The 23,802-nt window shown below is 36.7% G+C and overlaps 1 protein-coding gene and 1 long non-coding RNA gene across 9 annotated transcripts in view; one reads left to right on the top strand and one right to left on the bottom strand.

Annotated features, from left to right (window-relative positions):
• Window positions 1-15,765, top strand: part of LOC139759475 (uncharacterized) — a 34,267-nt gene extending 18,502 nt beyond the window's left edge. The window contains exon 3 of the long non-coding RNA XR_011715067.1: window positions 10,826-15,765. This is a non-coding gene — a long non-coding RNA (uncharacterized lncRNA). The remainder of the gene's footprint in view (window positions 1-10,825) is intronic.
• LOC139759472 (nuclear distribution protein nudE-like 1) overlaps window positions 2,576-23,802 on the bottom strand; it is a 228,957-nt gene continuing 207,730 nt past the window's right edge. For 2 of the 8 annotated variants that reach the window (XM_071681636.1, XM_071681637.1), the window contains one exon: window positions 2,576-4,431. In XM_071681636.1, the coding sequence (XP_071537737.1) occupies window positions 4,075-4,431 (357 nt within the window). In that variant the 3' untranslated portion in view covers window positions 2,576-4,074. Of the gene's footprint in view, window positions 4,432-15,771; window positions 15,830-17,404; window positions 17,501-23,246; window positions 23,375-23,802 lie in introns of those variants that run through there. The other 6 variants (XR_011715065.1, XR_011715064.1, XR_011715066.1 and 3 more) reach the window with 6 other exon arrangements.

Raw genomic sequence — 23,802 nt, 5'->3', positions numbered from 1 at the left:
GGACAGGAATAAATTTCCGTCATTCCTTACCATCAATTTATCGACGTTCGGGCACATAGGTCGAACCATTGTTGAATTTCCTTTAGTTCACATTAGAATAAAGACAAACTAGATGGATAACGATGTCGCTGTGTTTGTCATGTTATTCCGATCTGCTCTCACTAAGTCAAATAAGAAAGATTCGGAACAGTACTGGGAAATTTCTCAAATTGGCTGGTCGTTTTATCCTTGAGCTTTCTCTCCAAGTGTGATTGTAAACAATGTTTTCTGTTCAAATCAGCATTCAGAATATATTGAATGTTTAAAAAAAATAGTACCATATCTTATGTACATTAGTGGTATCAAAGTTTGTTAATAATAAGCAAATATATGAAAAAAAATCTCTTTTGATTAAATACTACAAACTCTTTTGACTTCGTGCAGCCAAACTATGTCGAGGAGGCTCGTCTTGAGAAACTGGTGGGATGTATTTTGAGTGGTTTTACGAAATTTAGCGGCAATACCATTCCGACAAATGAAATTGCCATAGCCATGCTTCTACCAATGAAATTCGACAGACACAACAGATGGACGATACACTTACACTCACCTTTACTTTCTTTTGATTGTCTGTCTCTAATGGTATCTTAAAACCTGAGACATATCTGGGAGACGCATTCACCAAATTGCGTGTAGTGTGGGGCGTTTTGTAGACGATACTGAACGAATGAATGGTGGTAAGTGTAACCTGATGACCGGAATTGGTGTTCAACGAGTGAGAGAATTATTTAAAAAAAAAATATTGCACATAAATTAGCCATGAAGCTGTTTGGGCTTGATATGAACGGGAGAGAAATGACCATTTGATGGAGAGAGAGAGAGAGGGAGAGAGAGAGCGTCCTGTCAGCAATCCGCTTAAGTACATCATAGCCTTAACTGCTGACTATAATTGACATTATAAATTCCAAAGGGCAATATGCAAAAACACTACCTCATCAAGCTCTTTAGCCTTCACATAAAACTCATTCAGACCTGAAATTTGGAAATCATTTCCAAAATAAACAGTAAATTGATAAATAAATGCAATGCTGATTATTTCGTCTTATTTACTTCTAGATTCTCCCAGGTGCTTAGCGGATCCTGTTTGACCAGGTGCTTAGCAGCTAAAGAGGCTCAGGAAGTCAGAGCAGGTGCCTAACAAGTCAGGCAAGGTACATACCTTCCAGCTTTATCCACTTGCAAAAGGTGTCAGAGGCCAATGAAGGTGTTTGAAATTCCAATTTCCTCGTGAGCGTAGAAGTAATACAAGTAGATTTGAATTGTGGAGGCTGTCTGTACCTAAACCACCTTATCAATCACTTAATGGAGAGATTACTGTAATAAAAGTGATGAAATATAATTATGCAGTGTACTAGTGAACACAGGATAGACTATTTTATTTTCCATTGTAGCTGAATGCCCTCCTAATTAAAGCTATCCCATTTACGATATATATATATATATATATATATATATATATATATATCGACCAGCCCCTAAGGAACACTGAACACCGACGATGACTATGGGAATCAACCCAGCGGCCCGTGAATGCATCATGGTCAGCAACGATAACAGATACACCAGATTATGGTACCGTATTTCACTCATACTTCATGTTTGTGTTAGATGTTTCTGCTATATCATGTCTTCAAAAAAGTGTATGTTCTAATGGAAATCCTGATAAACATTAACAGCAATCTATTACCAAAGGTGCTTTCCCTTATACTGCGATGACAAAAAACTGAGTGCCAGATTCAGTTCTGATACTTGGCTGGTGTTACGCGTTATACAAGATGCAAAAGATGTTATTCGTGGGATTTCTGTCATATAATAATTGATGTATGTATATACATGTGTATGTAGGTGGGTTGAGCCTTTCTTTCGTCTGTTTCCTTGCGCTACCTCGCTAATGCGGGAGACAGCGACAAAGTATAATAAAAAATAATAAAATTATTGTTACTGGCAGCAGATGCTGTCAATATTTGGAAGACATTGTTATTTAAGTGTATCACTACCGAGAGATTACATTGTAGTTTTAATCTCTGTGTGCTATGGTTAAAATTGTGTGCCAATAATGTAGCAATATAATAAGTTATATGGCAGTTAGGTATAGCCTTAGCCACCTCCACTTAAAGTTCTAAACTACAGCCTTGCCTTCCTGTTACCTTCAGACTGGAGGTTGTCCTCCTCTAGCATCACTCATCAGTCTCCTAACATGTGCAAATATGATAGCTGGCTGTTTTCATCAACTGAAATACACAGTCTCATTTGTGAACACAGCATAATGGAATAGGGTCCTCAGTAGTATCTTACCACCATGGTTATCTTTGGTAACTAAGCCTTGTTGATATTTCTGCATGTCAGGTAGCGTTAGGGGTAACAAAGCATCTATACAGGTCTTTTGTTAGGAAAGGAACTACTGGTTCCTTCATATGCTGGTGTGTAAAATTAGATCACATGGGTTGTGGAACTGGGCCATACCAAGCACCTGAATATATATTTGGGAATAGTACACTGTAGGTTAAGGAAAATCTCCCTTAATGAAAACAAGATGGCTATGGCTAAATTTTTAATGAGAATAGAGAACAATCTAATAAACAAAATATGCATGTAAATGTACATATTCAGCATTCAATTTCAGTTATGGTGTCTAATACCAAGACATTTCAGTATTACAACCAAAAATTATATCCATCACACTGTACTAGTCCATGATTTGTGACATTTTCAAACTGAAATTACATAGTAACAAAAGAAGAAATCAAACATTCTGTAATACCAAAGCAGTTGATCTGAAATAGACTGGATTAACGGGGGACATGACATTATATGATAAAACCTGATGCTATCCTATGTCAAGACAATATGCCCAGACTGATTATCACTATAATTTGAACCCTTCTGGCCTCAAGATGTACATTAACTTTAAATAGTACATTAATTCATTGTTTGATTTTTGCAGGAATGAATCAGTTAAATGAGAGATGGAGCCATTCTAGATATACATAGTTTTACCACGAATTTTAAATTTACATTAACCATGCCTGACCTCAAATACCTCAAAACACTGTATTGTCAACTTTTGAAGTTTTAGTCTTGAGCAAGAATATAGATATGATGCATATACATTTGTGTGCACAAGAAACAGAATGAAATCCTATATACATCAGCTGGCATTGGACAGTTTAAAATGGAAGATAAAACATAATAATATTGTATTAAAGAATTGATGAAAAAAAATATTCAGACATTTTCATCATTACCTCCATTAATAATACTCACTTAAATATATATGCTTTGTTGTTTGAGATTTTAATGTTTATGTTTCAAAGTTCCTGCTCAGAGAAAAATGTGAAGAAAAATAAAATCCCAAGTATATGAATCTGGATGAGAACAGTATACAGGAACAAATTCAAGTGAATGTGTTAGGAATGACTGGCACTATCACTCAATCTATGCTTGTGGGAAAACATCCCATTGCTTAAATCAATGACAAATTCAAAGTACATGTAAAGCACAGTCCATATTGTACATAAGCTTACAATACATACCACTGCCTTGGAGTATGGAGGTTGATAAATATGGGTGGTATATGTCAGTGTCCTCTGTCACAACTTAATGATTTGGGGTGAGGAGGGGGGCACTTGTATAATCACAACATTTGAATAATGAGTGAAATCCATCACTAACGGTAAAGTGCTGCTGCCTGGTGAATCATCTGCTTGGTGTTCATCTTCAGTATCTCTTGCTGCATATTAATGGTGAAAGTTGGATTTCTGCAAGCTTTAAATTTCCAAGTTTGGCATTGTAACGAGCACCTGATATACTATAAGCAATTTTTTGTAAGAGGAGAAGCAGATCTAAGATGTGCAACAGCAATATTCATGACCAAAAAATAGCAGTATTCATGAGAAATACATGCTTTCATCACTCGCATCTCAAAATATAACAAATAATTAATTTCCAATCAATAAATCAAACTATGTACAGAGACATCCTGGAGAGCAACTTTTCTCTGTGGCAAAACAGATACAACTTAAAGTGTTACAGTATTTAGAAAAAATATTCATCTTTTGTTACAGACAAAGGATAATTATTTTTATAAATGAAGTTGTATCGACTTTGCTGTCGTCTAATAAGCCTCCTTGGCCTCAATTCAGAAAAGTCATTAATCACATTTGAATCACATAATTTGCTGTTCACATCGTCATTAATACGTGAAATTCCAATTAATTCATTTTTTGGATGAGTTTTTCTCAAACATATTGAACACTGTTTCAAAATTTGAGACCTCTCCATAAGCTCAGCTGCTGTTTCCTTAATGTGTAGAGAGTCTACCTCAGGGTAGAGGAGCTTTATGCAGGAGTCACAGTGGTGCGCATGTGGGGGCCGCATGTCAGCTGCTTCTGTCTGAAGAATGTAAAGCAAATGAGATTACAATTCATAAATTTTGCTGTATCATACACACATTTTCAAAATGGATGATGTCGACAGAAAATTCTCATGGCCACCTTTTCTCACTGATGGTCAGACCACATCCTTCAAACAACTCCAATTAGTGATATGCCAGTCTCCAACCTTTACTATCTTATTTCTTCTGACTTTCCAATTTACCAACCTAGAATAACTCTCCAGATGAAAAAAGCAAAAAAAATTCTTCCAGTTTAACTTCTCTTTCTAAAATAAGCAAGTAATGAGATCTGAAATTCTTAACAATCAGATATACCAACATGCTGTGGCACTGTAACTCAAATGCAGGATAAAGTTTATTAGACACTGACTAACAGGCATCCAAAGAAGGGTAATTTAATAAAAACTTTCAAACTGTACTTAGTAATAAGCATCTTCACATGTTTCAGTGGTGAAGACCCAACAACAAACCATTTGCTTATGAGCTCAACATTGTTTTAGCCATCACACATGCACAATGATTATATATATATATATATATATATATATATATATATATATATATATATATATATATATATATATATATATATATATATATCATACTTTATCAAAAGTGTAAGACGTGTGCAAGTAGGTAAGACAGAGGGTGAGTGGTTCCACGGGAAGGTGGGTCTGCAGTAGGGGTGTGTGATGTCACCATGACCATTTAATTTGTTAATGGATGGGGAAAATAGGAATGTAAATGCAAGTGTCTGGAGAGAGGGGTGAGTATATGGTCTGTATGGGGTGAAAGGGCCTTCAGTTTGAAAGCAAGTCAGCTACTGTTTGCTGATGACACAGCACTGATGGTAGATTCAAGTTAGAAGCTGCAAAAGTTGACAGCCTGGGAGTGTGTGAGAAAGGAGGAAGTTGAGAGTAAATGTGAATAAGAGCATGGTTATCAGGTTCAGCAATGTAGAGGGACAGGTTTTTGGAGTGTGAGTTTAAATGGAGAAAATTTGGTGAAGTAGAATGTGAACATGGCAGTGAATGGGACCATGGAGGTGTGAGTCATGGGGTGGGTGAGGGGGTATGCTTGAAGGTACAGCAGTCCTAATGATGATGTATGGTTATGAAGCATGGACTATAGATGAGAATGAAAGGATAAGGGTGGATGCACTGGAAATGAAATGTTTGAAAACAATACCTGGTGTGAGGTGGTCTGATCGACTAAGTAATGAAAGGGTAAGAAAGAGGTGTGGGAATAAGAAGAATGTGGTTGAGAGAGCTAAAGAGGATGTGCTGAAATGGTTTGAACTTTTGGAAAGATTGGGTTAAGAGAGGTTAACAAAGAATATAACAAAGAATACATGTGTCAGAAGTAGAGGGGAGAAGGAGAATGGGAAGACCAAACACAGGATGAAAGGATGCATTACATATGATAGCTAAGTGAATGGGACCTTTTTTGCATCTGTTCCAGGTGCTCCCTTGATTATGATGATAGAGAGAGAGAGAGAGAGAGACTTAAGAGGATGGAGTTACAGGGGGGTCTTAAAGTGCTGGGGCCTGTTCACTTAGGAGGGTAAGAGGTGTGCACTGAGAATGAATATCATTTTTGTACATGGGGGAGATTGGGAGATGTACAAGAAAAATTAGCAGGGACTGTATGGAATGGCTAGTGAAAGTTGGGATAAGAGAGCTCTGGCAAACTTCAGGAATAGATGAAAAAAAAAAAAAAAGGTTGTGGAAGGAGTTTAATCTTGCAGAGAGAAACAGAGCAAATGGGAACATAAGTGAAGATAACAGATGTGAAATTGGTAACAGGCAGATTTGAGGTGAAAAGGAGATGGAGCAAGTACTATGAATGACTGATGAATATGTCAAATGATACGGTGGCAGATGTGGTGTTTTGGAAGTGGAAGCATGTGAAGCAAAAGAGTCATGGCAGGTGGTTGGGCAAGCGGAGGTGGTTGGGCAAGCAGAGATAGCAAGAGCCTTGTGTGAAAAGTGTGGAAAAGTGCCTGGAATGCATGTGATATGCAGATGAATTATTTAAGAAAGGGGGTGACTGTGCTGTTGACTAGTTAGCTGGGGTTTTCAATGTGTGTATGGCTTTTGGTGGGGTGCAGAATGACTGTATAGTGCCACTGTATAAAAGCAAAGGGGACAAAAATTAAATGTTTAAATTACAATGGTATTAGATGGTTGAGTGTACCTGGTAAGCTGTATGGGAGAATGATGAATCAAAGGGTGGTGGCATACAGAGAGCATGAGTTGGGAAAGAACAATGTACCTCCAATAGTGGTAGAGTAGGTGTGGATCAGATGTTTCCTTAGAATTTGTTTGATAAATACTTAGAAAAACAGAAAGATCTGTATGTACAATAATAAAGAAATACTTGGTGAATGGTGTTACGAATATGGTGTAAGAGTACAAGAACTGAACCAGTGAAAAGTATGTGCAAGTATAAAGAGAGGAGAATGAATGGTTTTAGTGATTGTTTTGCAGCATGTATGTGTGACATCACCATGGTTGTTTTAACCTGTCTGTGGATGGGATGGTGAGAGAGGTGAATGCATGGGTCTCAGAGAGAGGGGAAGGTTTGCAGAGTCCTGGGGATGGGTAGACCTAGGAGACATGTCAGTTGTTTTTGCTGACGACACAGCTCTGGTAGCAGATTCAAGTGAAAAACTGTGTAGGCTGAAGTGTCTGAGTTTGGAAGTGTGTGTGTGAAAGAGTTGTGAGTTAATGTGAACAAGAGTAAGATTTTATGTTTTAGCAATGGAGAGAGACTGGCTGGTTGAAGCATGAGCATGAACGGAAAGAACTGGAAGCATGAAATGTTTTAGAAGTCCAAGAGTGGATATGGCAGTGAATAAATGCCCTAGGAGTTGAAGCAAGCCATATGAGGCTAAGGTCCAAGGTGAACTGAGGAGGGTGTGGAAAGAGAGGCCTCTATCTGGAAGGGCAAAGATAGGAAAGTTTGAAGGTCCAGTTGTCCTAAAGGTGGTGTATGGATGCAAGTATGGGCTTTAGATAAGAAAGTACAAAACAGGGTGAATGTGTTACCTATGAAATGTTTGAAGACAATATGGAGCATGAGGAGGGTTGATTGAATAAGAAATGATACAGTAAGAGAAAGGTTTGGTGATATGAAGAACATGGTTGAAAGAGGGTATGCTGAAATGGTTTGGACATATGGAGAAGACAAGTGAGGGGTTGATAAAGAGGGTATATATTGCTTGCCTTCAATCCATTCCTGGTGCCTCTCTGACCCACAAGGACAGCACCACTGTCCCCTGCTTCAGCAAGGTAGTGCCAGGAAAATAGACAAAAAAGGTCACATTCGTTCACACTGTCTCTAGTTGTCGTGTGTAATGCACTGAAACCACAGCTCCCTATCCACATCCAGGATGGAGTGAACATACAGGAGGGTAAGAGGCATGCATGGTATACAGTGAATTGGAATGATGTGGTATACCGGGGTCGACGTGCTGTCAATGGATTGAACCAGGGCTTGTGAAGTGTCTGGGGTAAACCATGGAAAGTTTTGTGGGGCCTGGATGTGGAAAGGGATCTGTGGTTTCAGTACATTAAACATGACAGCTAGAGACTGAGTGTGAACCAATGTGGCCTTTGTTATCTTTTCCTAGCACTATATATATATATATATATATATACCAACCTACCTTCTTGCCCCAGGAGTTCATTCCACAGTGCTTGAGAAACCAGACACATCCACAGAATGGGACCACAGGTCATAAGATGTAGTAATGCCATGTGTATGGCTATGTGGAGTGAGCACTGGGCAATCAAACAGAAAGTGTTCATTGTCTTCATTGTGGTAGTTGTATCATGGGCACGAAGGGTCTTGAGATATGATGAATTTGTGATGAGCAGTGTCCAGAACTTAAGAGCAGAAAATGTAACTTATACATGCATGTGAAGTGTGGCTTCAGATGGTATCAAACTGGTGAAGTAGTATTCTAGAGTTGGAAGTGTGGCTGTTGCACGCCCTTCAACTCATTTTTGTGTGTGTATGGTTTATCAATGTTGTGTCGGTGAGGGTAGGGGATCTGTATGTACAGACTGCTGAAGTTTGAGATTGGGGGTAGTCTTTTTATTACTTCTCGGGGGTTGGTGGTTAGTCATGGAGTAATTTGGATGGGAAAGAGCTAGTGTTGCTGCAAAGAAGTGAAAGCCAAGTAAAATGAGATGGGATTGCATTAAGAGGATTTTTGTTGTATAGGTGCAGAATGTTTGTGGTTGCTAGACAACCAGTGATTTTTTAGGGTACTCTGTCTTGTGTGGTTTGCAGCTTTGATAAGTTTGCTTTTTACAGGGTTGATGATCAAGCAGAGGAGGAATAGTTCAGGGTGGAGTGGATAAATTGTTTATACAGTAATGACTATGTTTGCAAATTAGTGCAGAATTATAATTGGAGTGTTTGCAAACTAGTGCAGTGTTATACTGATTCATATCTACATGTTCATAACTTTACCTCATACTGAAAAAGTGTTTTGAAGAGGGATACTGATTGACAATTAAGTACAACTGACAAATCTTACCATGGATGCGAGTCACCTTGGCTGGCCACAGAAAGGTTAACATGAGCTACTATTACCTCATGGCAAGCCAGGGTAATTCACTCAACTTTCAATATAATCATGGTGAGAAAGTAAAAACTTATGTTTTCCATATTTTTATCAGGGATATTTTCTTCATACATAGTGCTTCCATTGTAACTATTTTTCCCCACATTCACTGAACTTACAGGGCTTTTGAACCTGAAAGTCCAGAATAGTACATGCAGTAAAATCAGGACTTTTGCTTGATAAAGATTTCTAGTAAGCTTCTGAATCAGTGCTACTACCCTTGTATTTTCTATCAAAGGTGCTTCTATCATTAGTCATGTTCTCTCAATATTTCCTTTACTTCTTCATAATTTATAATAAATGTAGGCATTCTAATGACACAGCACATCTAGGTGAAGAACACATTATTTTTAAGTAATGGCAGCACCTCCTTCGAGGAAAGAAACAGCCTGGCATGCATGCATTGTGTGTGTGTGTGTGTGTGTGTGTGTGTGTGTGTGTGTGTGTGTGTGTGTGTGTGAGAGAGAGATAGAAAGAGAGAGAAAAAAAAATTATCTGAGGCTCCACACAGTCTGTAAATAGCACATCATCTTACTGTTTGTTCTTAAGAGTCTCTGTGATTTTATCAACTTAAAGAAGCAAGATCTTCCCATCCTGAAATCAAAGTGTCCTGGGTTATGTTGATTATTTGATTCCATAATGCTAGTCAATATATTCTACATCTTACGATTTCAAAGAGTCCTATGTTATGATGATTATTTGATTCCATAATGCTAGTTGACTCAATATATTCTACATCTTAGGATTATCTCAAAATTTCAATTATGTGTATGGCAGTCCTGCAATGCTGTTCAATAATTTTTGGGATTTCTTTAATTCCTAATGTGTGGAGTGAGGCAGTGTGAGTTAGTTTCAAACTCATAAGGATGATGTCAAGGTTCAGACTTTTTGGCCAAAGGATACTGTGCTCATGCAAGCAGTGTTTTACATTTCTTTATGAAGGCAAATTTGGAGGGGTAAAATCCTGGGGTAGAATATATGGGCATGTTCTTAATAACCCTGCTGAAGTCTTGTGGTGAGATCTGTTGCTTTCCATTGAGCATTGACTCATAGCATTTTTTATCTTTTTCATCTGGCAATAATGAAAGTATATGCTCTAATCCCTTTTTAGTGGGCTAACAGAGCAATCAGTCCTTAATTTGCATTTTGGGTAGGAATAAATTTTTTTTTTTTCCCCGATGGGTCTCTTAAATTTTCTGAGGTCATGTTTGGCTTTCTGAATTGATGGAAGATGTTTGTCAGTTAGCTTGATAGGTTTTCTTTCTTTACTATGTGAACTGTACCAATTTCAAGTCTGCAACTCATTTTCACCTATGGAGAGAGCATCTTCCTTATTCTTGTACATTTTCCTCAATATTATAAATCTGTCTGGTACATGTTCAGAATGCTTTTGTGGCCATACATTTAACATATTTCTCTGGTGTTCTGGAAAAGAGAAGGGTCCCCACTGAGCTGCAGACTTTCCAATGATAATATTTTCCCACTTCATCTGAATACTATTAAAATTGAAACTACTGAAATCACCTCTAGGGTGATGAGTGTCTTGCCATAATAGTCTAGCATCCATTTGTTTTTATTTATACAAGTATTAGACTGTAATCAAGGTACAGTGTATCTGAGTTGGTGACATCACAAATTAGGACTACATTATTTGCTAATGGTAGATTTAGGGTATCATTTCCTTAGGTTGTTCTGCTTACTGCTTGGTAGGAAAGAACCTCGTCACATATGCTACATAATTCTCTTTTCTTCAGCAGTTCAACCCAGCAACTTCTAGTAAGATCCTCTGCCAAGATGTTTCCTACCTGTTCCCATCTTATGTGTGTTATGCTGAAGTACCCAAAGAAGATTATGTTTGGGAGTGAGTTCATAAAGAGGTCAAGACAGGCCAAATGCCACACTTTAATGAAAACTTGAGATCAATAAAACATATTTATCAAAAGTCATACAAATTCTTTGTTGATCCAAATTCCTTTGCAAAAGGCCACTACGGTACTGAGGACATCAAAATCATCAATCTTCAAACATTAAACATATCTGGCTACAAAAGTCAAGATAACACACCATAGAAGTCCAAGAAAGAATGGACACCCCTTTAGGTCTTGTTAAAATGGATCCTTGTATTTTTACTTTAAAATCTATTTGTGACTAAGTTTATTTTCTAAAATGGGAATTCCTTTGTTACCACAAAATCTCCCTTCACAATACTGCATAACCCTTTCATAACATTCTAATTTTCAAGTTCTACATACTCTATTCATATCTAATATACCATCTTCCACCACCCAGTAATGGAGCATACAAACAGTTCCTTTCATGCACCCACATCCTTGTACAGCTTCAATAATCACATCTATACCCCTCTCAAGACCCTCACCCTTACTTCCCCATTCCTTTCTCTCTCCTCAATTCTAATTCCTATGTTCTCATTTATAAAAACAAATATATATATATATATATATATATATATATATATATATATATATATATATATCTCACCAACCAGTATATCATACATTTATTTATAATACCCTGGGACCTATTTCTAGGAAAGGGTCCCATTATCACCCAAGAACTCTTTTCAGGGGCTCCTGCATCTGCACTGCTTTCAGTAGAAGGGAAAAAAGGACTGCATTGGAGTGAGAAGTTTTCTGACGAGACTATACTAACAATGATACAGCTTTGTCAAAGGTGAAATTTCACTAATGATGTAACCTCTTGCTGGAGGAGTCCTGTAACACCACCACCAGTATTAAACTGCACGATCATTATAGCAAGACTGGTCTCATACTAGCAACATTTTCCATACCAGTAAACTCTCATTCTTTTCCACCAAAAACCTTTACTGAAACCTGAGGAAAAGGCTCTGAAAAATACATCCTCTGCCTATTGTAGAATAAAAGAGCTGGACCCTGAATATGAACCTCATTTTCATAAAAAGGATATTCCTACCATAAATAAATGCACTTTAACAAGTGTGTACAGCCTCTACCAGTAATTCTGATGGAAAATAACTATCTACAGTTTACGGTAATCCTGTTATGCATAAGAATTAAGAGAGTACTTATCAGTGATGGTAACTTTTAATGAGGAAAATGAAATATATGCACTGGCTGGTACAAATATTGCCAGTACATCTTACGTTATAGGATTAATGATATCTGACGGCTCCTTAAAGCATTTGTTTGCAATACATGTAGTCTTTATAGCACCCCTTGGATTTTTACCTTGAATACCAATGGTGTTACATGTTACTTTGGATGTTAGAGTAACAATAATAATATGCTGTCTGTTAATCAAGCCTAACACTGGTTGATGAAATCTATACATCAAAGCACCGATCTCTGGGAGCAGTATTGTCTAAGAATTTACTTATCAAAAACCAAGTTGGAATTAAAATTATTCTTGTCCCCTCAGTAGGTGTTAGGTATCAACTACTCTCTTAAAGTAAAATTCTTCAAGGCCAATGTATGTGTGAGATTAAGACTACTCTTTCTGCAGCATTAGCAATGACTGAATTCTTGGAGAGACTGTGTTTTAATTTTGCTTAATGATTCTTAATTCCACTTCAAATCTTTTTTAGTTTCTGCATCTGCCATAAAAATAAAGACAAGGCACTTGCTCTATCTCATGCAGACCATGCATTTTTTTTTCTGTATGCAACCGAATAATAAAAAGGCCCCTTTATGTAAACATGAAACAAGAATAAGGATAAAACCTACTTCGAGACATGAGAGGGTTATTTTTCCCTGCAGGTCATTTTAGCATGAGTTGTTCAAGTGCAGCCACAGTAAGTTAAATGTGGAGACCAATACCAGATTGCAGCTCAAAAATTTCATGCTTTCATCAAGCAAGCAATGAAGAATTATCCACATCCTACAATTCAAAATAAACTGTCGTACTCTTCACAGTCCTTAGGTAAAAAAATAAAAGAAAATAAAAAATAATAATATATCACAGCCATTAAACCTTAAATATGTATGATAAACAGTCCTACCAAGCCTGAAAAGGCAAGTTAGACAATAGCAACTGTGAATTATGAAGGTCAAAATCTCAAGTGTACCTTTGTATGGGGTAGTGATGGGATGCAAAGAACATCTCTGTCTGGGCTAAAGCACTGTGGCTTTAGAATAGGTGAAGGATGTGTGGATGAGGTGTTCACTTTGAATTATTTGAAAGAAAAATACTTGGAGAATGAAAAAGAACTTTGTGTGACATTTACAGATCTGGGGAAAGCATACATAAATTTAAGTCGTATGATAGTAAAGAATGTTCATGAAATGGGGCCCTACCAGTGTAAAACTCCCTTCCAATACAGTACAAATAGGTCAATATACATATACTGTCAATGGGCTGAACCAGGTCACATGAAGTAGTCAAGGTAAACCACACAACAGTCCGTGGGGTTGGGGAGTGGATGGTAAGCCCTATTGTCAGTGTTTAACTGAGGTTTACCTAAAGCAGTCTTTGGGGTCTTCTACCCCCCTTACAAATTTTCTGAATGTGGCGGTCTTGTAATATGTTAGGTTCTCTGTCTGCCCCAGTTGCTTTAACATACAGATTAACAAAGTCTGTTTTCAGCAAGACTGTACTCATATCTAGGTCTACTTTAACCCTAAAACAGCAGAAAAGGGTCAGAAATCCCATCACCATGTGCAAAAGAAAAACAATCTTTCATGGATAGACTGGCATACAAAAGTAAAAAGCAATACACAAAAAGTAAAGTAACTATCTATGTTTTGTCCTGGAGGAGTTCTGTGAAAGCAGGAGGACTGGGTGTGGCTGAAGCGTCAGACAAAATAAGAAGGGAGGCCATGGAGGTCTTATTTCTTTCTTTCTCATGGTTTCACACTCGACTCATCTTTTCTCCACAGGCATATTGCTAACTGTGAATGTGAATATGTAGGAAAATATTACACTATGCACACAAAAACTGAGTGGCAAGAGGGGGTTCTGACAAATCTGGAGCGATCCTTCCTTATCTCAAAATACGAAAGAAGAGTATGGATGTCTGTATCACACTCTTATTTTCAATTCTTACAGCTGCATAGCACTGATGGTGAACAACATGGATATAAGTATAAAAATTACACTATGCACACTAAATAATACACATGCACTACACTTTACTCAAAATACACTTGGAAATATTCTAGCTCTTTACTAGCATATTATCAATGTCCTCCATCAACCAAGAAGTACACAAAGGAAAAATTAGGCATTGCTGTTATATATCTTTTTTCTTTGTGATTATATACAAAGGCTAAACATGAGGGTAGGGAGGATGTAGGTTGAGGCATTCTACATTGGTCTCCCTCTTGTTTTTTTCCCCCACTAATATCATTGCCATTCAATTTTTTTCACAGTTCACTCGTTATGCTTATTAGTTTTTCTTACTAACAGATACAATTCATGACAGGTGTTCCTCTTTATCACTAACGCAATCCAACAGAGTCAGAGTATGCACAACCTGAGAGGTTGACAGACGTGCACCCACAATAGTGATTGTCGGGGTGCTTCAGGAAACAAAAATTTTTCACATGCCTCCCTGGCTTTAGAAGAGACCTTTATAGACTACTAATGGTACGAGAAGTCAGCAAGATATAAAAAAAGGGTAGAAAAAGTTAAAACATCATGAATGTTGGCTGCCATGTACACCTTAAGATGTTGGCCAAAGTTTACAGGTTCACTGGGTCCCCTTCTTCATTGTTTTCCAACTGGTCACATTAAACTTCACAAACTATATATAAAAAAGTGAACTGGGATTCTAGAATAAAAAAGGTGGGTGGGAGAGGAGAATTCTCACAGTCACTTGCTAGGAAACAGAGTCCAATGATCTTAACTTCATTATGAAGCTGAATATATGCTGCTAGCTAAATATTTCTTAAACTGATTACCTACCCTTACAGAGAGGGATGTAAATGCATCTAAAAGTGTGTACTTATGGAGCAGTCTTGTAATGTAGTCTTATGAGACTGTTTGCCTAAATATAAACTAAGCCACTTCTCAGTCAAATCATTCAAATGCCACAAACTCTCATCATTTATATGTGGTTTTTTGGTATGAGGTGAATATTCAAAGCATGGCTTTGATCATGAAAGAGAAAACCTAGGAAAATCTCATAAGTTTTGCTGCTAAGTATGATAAGCTTGGATCAAAGTCAAGTAGATCCAAATACTCTGATGTACGAGTTTTGAACAACAAATAGTAAATAGCTGTGCTTATGGCTCATGAGTTCTAAGTCTCTCAAGTGACAATGACTATCATAACTATTTCTTAGCTGCACACTTATAAGAAAAACTCAAAATACATGGATTTTGTCATTCAAAATCACTTTAATCTCAGGGTACTAAATATATTTGAATGAACAACTCATGAACCTAAATACATTCAAGAAAAAGTCCATAATCATCCTACCAGCACAATAAAGAATAAATGATTAAGGTTGAATGACTGGTTCACTTTCTTTCCTTGTTTGCATCAAGTGCAATCCACAAGACGTGCAGCAGATTACTTTTGATGAGAAGGATGTGGTTACCCGCTTGTGTGTGAATTGAAAGACTATTTTTGAGCTGCTTTTCATTCCTACCATCCACATCTAGCATATGGTGGTCATTCACTAGACAACAGTCATGCCAAGATGACAAGAAAATTTCTGTATTTCAACAGAGTGTCACCAGAAAGAACTGTGTTTGACATTTACCTGCTTTGAATACTGAGTTCACCCTATTCAAGTCCCTGTTAATCTGCTGGATTTTCATCTGTCAAAAAAGGAAAACACTGATAAACAAAAGTAATACACCCCTTCATACCTTAGACTGGTGAGGTCCATACCCCCAAGCAGTGCACCTTATATAAACTGAACCTTGTGAAAGCATAAGTTCCTACGTTAGTTAACTAGTTATAAAAGCAAATAAGAAAAATATACATATGGTTATAAGCAAAAGTATTCTAAATCTTAAAGAAAAAAAATATGAAGTGTTATATGGCATGTGACCTCAGTCATGATTCTGAGCCACAAAGGAGTTAGCATATTAAGATAACAAAAATAAAATAAGCTACATAATCTTAAAGGCTATCTGAAACACTGACTTAAAGCAAAATTTGTCACTGCTTGGGACTGACTCAGTCATATTTGTATGACAGGGCTCATGAAACAAAATTTAAAAGAAGCTACAGTCCCAAGCTCATTACCTCTAAAGATAATAACTAAAAGAAATCACCCAGTTTAACAATTATAACATACAGTATTCTGCAAACAATACATTAGGGTTTAGATACTATAAATAAATACAACAAATGTACAGACAAGTTTTGAATTACTGAGCTTGGATCAGCAGGATGGAAACATTGCATAAGCTAAAAAATCTAAGTCTACATATATATATATATATATATATATATATATATATATATATATATATATATATATATACACTAAGGAAATAAAAAGGCACTAAAATCTTAAAATATCTCATACTGCATCTTGACTCAATACAGCATAAAATGTTGCATCTTGCACTGCTGTTAGGTACAAATATGCATCCAAACCATGATCCATGTTTCCAATACCAGGCACTCAATGTTATAAGTCAGAGCCTAATATCGAGTCAAAAATATAAAAAATAAATAAAACATTAAATAAAAAAAAATACCAATAAAATCATGCTGGGAAAACTTCACACACGACAAACTAATCCTATAGAAAACAAGTAATTTTCAAATATGGGATCTGTATGTGGTCATGCAAGATTTTCTCTTCAAGTCAAGCTAAATCCATGTCATAAGAAGCAGAAGAATAAAGAATACGAACAAAAACACACAAATGCATGTCAAAAGAAAAGGTCTATTACCTTGGCATTACAGTACAGTACTTATAAAATGTGTGTTGATGTTGCCCACAACCAAATCTAGATATGAGACCCATGCAATTCTTGTGTTGTTCAATTGAATGGCATCCATTTCATCATGATTCCACAAAGATGCTTGTACAAACTTGAAACCACCCACTTAAATATCCTATGAATTCAACTTGAATGTATTATGTATAACTCCAGTGGCAAAATTTTAAGAAAAATTTTCTTTACTCTCTATCCTTTCACAACAAGACTGGTATATCTCATATGAGCAAGCTTTACTTTGCAACTTTAAAGAGTTTATCTTACTGAAAAGTAAATTGTTAAATATAAAACATGCCACTTCCACTGCAAAGCAGTCATAATGCAAAATCATCAGGCTCTGTTTTAAAAAGACCTCAAAACTTTCATGCAAAAACAAGTGCCCCGTCTCTGGTTATCAGCAGTGAGCACCAGTAAGTGGTTTTGGGCGTTAGTGTGTTACCTGGCAGAGTGGTTGCCGGGTGGAGGCAGGCTGAGGGGGCGCTGGTTGTCCTTCACGAGTGTACGACACGAGGCAAGGCGCGACTCCAGTGCCTGAGATACCATTACCAGCCTTGTTAATGTTAGCCAAGGTAATCATATTTACATCTTGAAATCATTAATTTGTAAAGAGTAATCTTTATTACTTCTAGAGTCATATATATATATATATATATATATATATATATATATATATATATATATATATATATATATATATATATATATATATATATATATATATATATATATATATATATATATATATAAAGGATTAGAGAAACTCTGTTTTAGATTTTTTTCAATGTTATGATGCACATATCACCGAATCATATGCTTGAATCAAAAACAGTCCCTCATGTACTAAAACTTTTTAAATTTTGAATGAAATTAGGGATGTTAGAAGTTAAGGGTTAATGAAGTTCAATGCTAAATGCAATCAAGTTAGTTAACACACCCAGCTACATAACAGCATGACCAGTCTTATTAGAAAAGCTTGAGGCCATGACATGGAAAAAATAAGGCTGTCAATATGTCAGCATCTGAAGTCCTGCCCGTCGATAAAAATCCTACATTACCACATTCTGCTCATGATCAAGTTCTTACTTTGGAAAAAGTCATCACATCACATTTCACTGTTTATATTTGATGTACCAAAAATTAAATATATTCCTTGTATATAACTTATCAGGCACAAGGCTGTCTTAGAAAGTGTGTAAATTCAAAACATAAACTCCAAAAGTATGTGTGAGTATATATATATATATATATTAGTGTACAAGTGTATGAATACAGTACAAGCATAAAGATTATACTATTATCGACGAATGGCAAAAGAAAATATCTTGCCTCGTGCAATTTCCTGTAAGCAAATGACAAAATAAAAAATACAATATTGCTCACATAAAGGAAAGCAATGTCATATAATCTACAAGCACATTATGCAAAATGAAAAAGTAAATACTTAAGGAGGCACAGCTACTTGTTACCTCTGAATCATAATTCTATCTCTTACTAATATCATAATTCTATCTCCTACTAATACAATACTCAGATATCTCCTACTAATACAATACTCAGAAACATCATCCAAATTGTGGAAAAAAACAGCAATGTTTTGAACTAAGAAGTGCAAATAAATAAAAGAAAAAGATTTTGTAATATATATCCAGACGAAAAAGATCTACCATGTGTTTCCAATGAGAATGCTATCCTACATCAAATGAGGGGAAATTGTGGGATAAAGAGTGATAACATGAAAATTTCCTAAGTGTTCAAATTATGAGGCTCATACTGAACGGCAGAAAAGTTATACTAAAGGAAACAGACAACACAGATGAAATAACCAAGAATAAAGAAATAAAGGATTTATGGGTGAAAAATGGGTCTTCAGTCTAAGCCATTATTTGTAACTTCAGTATCACTCAAGATCCTAACATGCAGACCAATGTTTCTTCATGCTTCTAATCATCCAGACACCTAAACATTTCCACACACATACCTTCATGCCCCAGGGTCCCCTCAGAGAATTTACCAGCACCAGCAAAGAATTCTCTCAGTACCCTGAACAAACAATTTATGCCCTCCACTTCAAACTACACTTCATCTACCTGGTCACCCATCCTCTCAAAAGCTAACAAAGCTCCAAACCATATAAAACCAAGCACTCAGAACAATCACTTGTTGCTTAGCAACCACGAATATTCAACAGTTGTACAACGAAATACAAATACTTCCAATACAATACCAAGTGACCTCTCCAAACCAAATCCCTTCATAATTAATAGTCCACTCCTTAGCAGAAATAATAAGCTCATACCTGCCTCATACTTCAGCAACCTACACTATGATCTGACAAGCACTATACAACTGTCGCCCCAACTCAATATTTAATCACACTTGATCAAACATAGTACTCCTACCTGAAAATGCACTCCAAAGACATGTACAAGCTACACTTTCTTGTCTGTATTCTAGATATCATCCACCTGGTAACATTAAACACAACAAATTACAAGACCCCCCTCATGTCCAAGATACAATTTCATTGTAAAGACACTTAAGTCCTAGGCCACTCCTTTAATGTCCAGCACTCACCCCATGAACACACATCACCACACACTTCTTAACCTGTGGTACTGCCCAGTGATCTAAGGAAGCTTCCTAATCACAGCAGGAGCCCTATACAAAGATGTCCACATTAACTTTCCTCAAGAAATGCTCCTCTCTTTACCAAGCAGAAATGGAGGCATTCTGATCATATCCTGTAACCATTCATCATTCACACATATATCGTTACAGGTCCATCAACATCTACATAAACATTTATCTTTGCTTTGAACCTTCCCACCACAGTTCCAAGGATATCGTGTGAGTTGGGGTAGGGATGGGGGTAATATATGGGTGTCAAGCACTTCCACCAAACAATCATTTTCAGTTACACGGTAGACACAGTAAAGGAAGGAAATGCTACGTTTGTGCTGACACTGCCAGAGTATCCAATTTCTGTTGATATACTCCACATACTGTGGTTCCCCAAAGAACAATGGCTCATACAGCAACTTTTCACAGTCATACTTGGGAATTAGGGTACAAATCTATAAACCATGCTAAGGCCTCACAATTGCAACAGCTTTGAAGAAAATTCATATCATTACTTAATATTTTCCACTAATCATGGAACCTTTAGCAATAATGTAAGGTTTTTCAGTTATACTGTACTGCCTTTTATAATGATACAAGAACAAAATAACATCAGATTCTTACCATATTCCAGCTAATGACAGTCAACTTATAAAGACCACTAAGTTTTCAGTTTCTATATATGCCATATAAAAGATATCTACCAGACTTGAGACCATTAAAATATATTTTGAATAAACAAGTCAACAAACATAATATCACACACCATAATGGATGAACTTACTTTGCAAGGCTTGACAAACTATTCACTCCACCCCAACCCATTCCACCACCACCTACCTCCAGCCCATATCACAGGCATTCTTAGTATCGTTAAATATTGTCTTTTTAACAATGAAATGCCAACGCTTGTTGAATCAAAATCTAATTCACTTCATGACAGAGTGGGGTACACTCATGATAAGCTTCAGGTATAATCCATACAGGAGAATAAGAAGACTGGTTAAACTTTCGGTCAAGAACATAACCTCCCTTACAACACAGGTTTCAAATACTCATATGATGATATTCCACTAGAACGACACAACTCCAGGAACATAAATCCGTCAGTCTGTGAAGAACCAGTAAAATAAATATATGGACAAATGTCATTGATAAAATTTATTTCTTTCATACACGTTAAATATTTCCTGCGTGATAGAGGTAGCATCCACAACAGATGATCATCATTTGGCTTTTCCACTGTTCCTTCTTTTGGAAAGTAATACAGTAGGGGAAGATTTCCAGCCTCCCTGCTGTAACCCATCTTAGTCACCTACAACACGCTGGAGATACCTAGGTAGAATTCTTTCTCCCTTATCTCCAAGGATAAGTTAAAAATAAAGCAAATTTATAAATAATTTTGTATGTAAAGGAATAAGAGGAAAATGATAATAATTCCAGCAGTAAGTAAAGCAACAAAAGCAGTTATTGCGAGTGATTCAGGCCCTCATCTGCTCACTCCTGTGGATGACTACTGAACCCCCTCTTTCCAACTACCATGCCGTTTAACCCTAGACATCACATTTACCCTCACCACCACTACATCCACCCCCTCACTGGGCACCATACCCTTCTCCACTACCACCATGCCCTCTCTCCCAAGCCACTACACCCTCCCTCATCATCACTACTCCCTCCCTCACCACCACCACTCCTTCCCTCCATGGCTTCCAACACCCTCCTTCACCATTACCAAAACCACACTCTCCCTCACCACCACCACATCCTCCCTCATCACACTCCTGGCTACCACATCCTTACTAACACTATGCCCTTCCACCCTGGCTACCATACCCTCCCTCACCACCACTCCCTCTTGTCCTGACTACCGCACCCTCCCTCACCACCATGACACTGGCCATTACACCCTCCCTCACCACAACCACTCCTTCCTTCCCTGTCTACAAGACCTTCCACCACCATCATTCTGTTCCTCTTTCAATGGCTACCACACCCTGAACAGCTGTTTACTATGTTTTTGCATCTAACTTGCTGAGTTGCATTCATGGATGGAATGTTCTATTCACCTTCTATTCATTGCCAGGCATTTCTCATCATATATCGTTCTTTATGTCTTTCTTGACTATAATCATATAGCTCAATATCTTGGGGTAATTTATATGCCCAGTCTAGTAAATCTACTTGTACAGTTCACCGTTTCTGTATTCTTTCCTTCATTCATTTCAATCCATTTAACTGGTGACTATACAATGCAGTAGGATTCAGTTTTACTTCTTTTATTATCATTTTATTATACTTTTTTCCATGTTAGCGAGGTACTGCCAGGAACAGTTGAAAAATGGCCCATCCACTCATATACACACATATATACATAAACACGAATACATGCACCTATACAAGCATATACATATCAACATATACATACAGACATATACATATTCACACTAGCTTGCCTTCATCCATTCCTGGCACTACCCCACACCACAGGAAACAGCATTGCTACACCCTGCTTCGAAGAGGTAGCGCCAGGTAAACAGACAAAAAAGGACACATTCATTCACACTCAGTCTCTGGCTGTCAAGTGCAATGCACCAAAACCAGAGCTCCTTATTCATATCCAGGCCCCACAAACCTTTCTATCGTTTACCCCAGACATTTCACTTCTTGTTTTACTCCTTGTACACACATAAAATATTTTCATCATTAATTCTGTGTACTGTTCAAAAGTTCTTAATACTCATCATTTGGCTTCAGAGCATTACCTTATCAATGTGTTCTAAGTATTCAAGTTTGTCACTCATAACAACTCCCAAATCCTTGTCATTAACTTCAGTCTCTAGGAGCCAGAACAGCTGAAGATAAAAGTTAATCTGGAAGAATTAGGTACTTTTAAGAGTCAAGGGGGTTATGGAATCAGCAGTAAGATCAAGTCAACAGGAATGGGACAAATGATTGTTAACCAAAATGTTAGAAAAAGTAGGGGAAGTCTTCATTTATAAACAAAATAAAATGGGGTATAAGTCAAAACAGCCAAACGGATAACCATAAACAGGATTATGGAAAGATTTTAAGCATGAAGAATAGATTAAAGACTACCTGTGCAAAGAACTGACATAGATGAATGTGTAAGCAAAAATGTGGGAAAACTGCAGATAAGCTTGACTGATGTCTAAAGGTGAGGGTAATAACATGTTGATATAATGGGGAGTGCAAAATGTATTGAGATCAGTACCTGAAGCATATTTGACTATAGTCATCCTATTGTGGATTGGTTACTTATGTTTTAAGAAACTGGTTTGTTGGAGTTGTGAAATAATCTGAATATTTTTGCAGTTCAATGCTTGCATACTGTGATCATGGGTCAAATTTCACAGTTTATGGTACTTTCCAGCATTCTACTTGACTGTATGAACTTTGCACCATGAACTGTTTTAAGTGGTTAATCAGATTCAAGAGAAATAAATATTATAATCTAAAGTGTTAAAAGCAACTTCAGTAAATTCAACTCAGTGATATCTAATATATGACTGCTAAGAAACAACCAAACAACACCATACATTAGTAAGTGTTTTAGGCAAATTATGTTACTCAAACTTTATGATCATCAGAGTGCATTTGCCACACTATCACCACATATGACTATCTACAAGCTAACCATTGTTTTCAATTCAGCAGTTGAGTGGATGGATGAATTTATTAGCATGGAACACTTTCTTCTTGTCCAAAACAACTAGCAACATTGAGGTCTAAAATTGCACCTAGACAACCCAGCATCCTGAAATACTGAGTAACAACAATTAATCACCAATGGCACAAAGCTTAGGGGTAAGGCTATTGAGACATCTCTTCATCATTAGCTTATTAATTATAAGAAAAGTTTCCCTTCAATTGTATAATGTTACAGTGGTTGACAATGTTAATACTCTAGTATTAAGTGTTAGTTTTACCTTTTTCATCATTAATATAAATCAAAAATGTAACAATAAATTCATGATTATCTACATAATGTGGTTGTTACCATCTCTACTCTAACTTCCGTCGAGACTCAAAATCTGATTCCATGAATTGTTAATTGGCCAAGTTTATTATTACATCATTAGTTTTAAAGGTCAAGTTATAAAAACTGAAACAAAGAAATAATGATACACAGAGGATAATTCCAACAATTAATAATACAAATTCAAATTCATTTCAAAATTAACCTATTCATT

This window comes from Panulirus ornatus, chromosome 33 (genome assembly GCF_036320965.1).
Source record: "Panulirus ornatus isolate Po-2019 chromosome 33, ASM3632096v1, whole genome shotgun sequence".
NCBI lineage: Eukaryota > Metazoa > Arthropoda > Malacostraca > Decapoda > Palinuridae > Panulirus > Panulirus ornatus.
The sequence above is the reverse complement of the archived record's forward strand: the minus strand, read 5'-3'. Positions and strand labels throughout refer to the sequence as shown.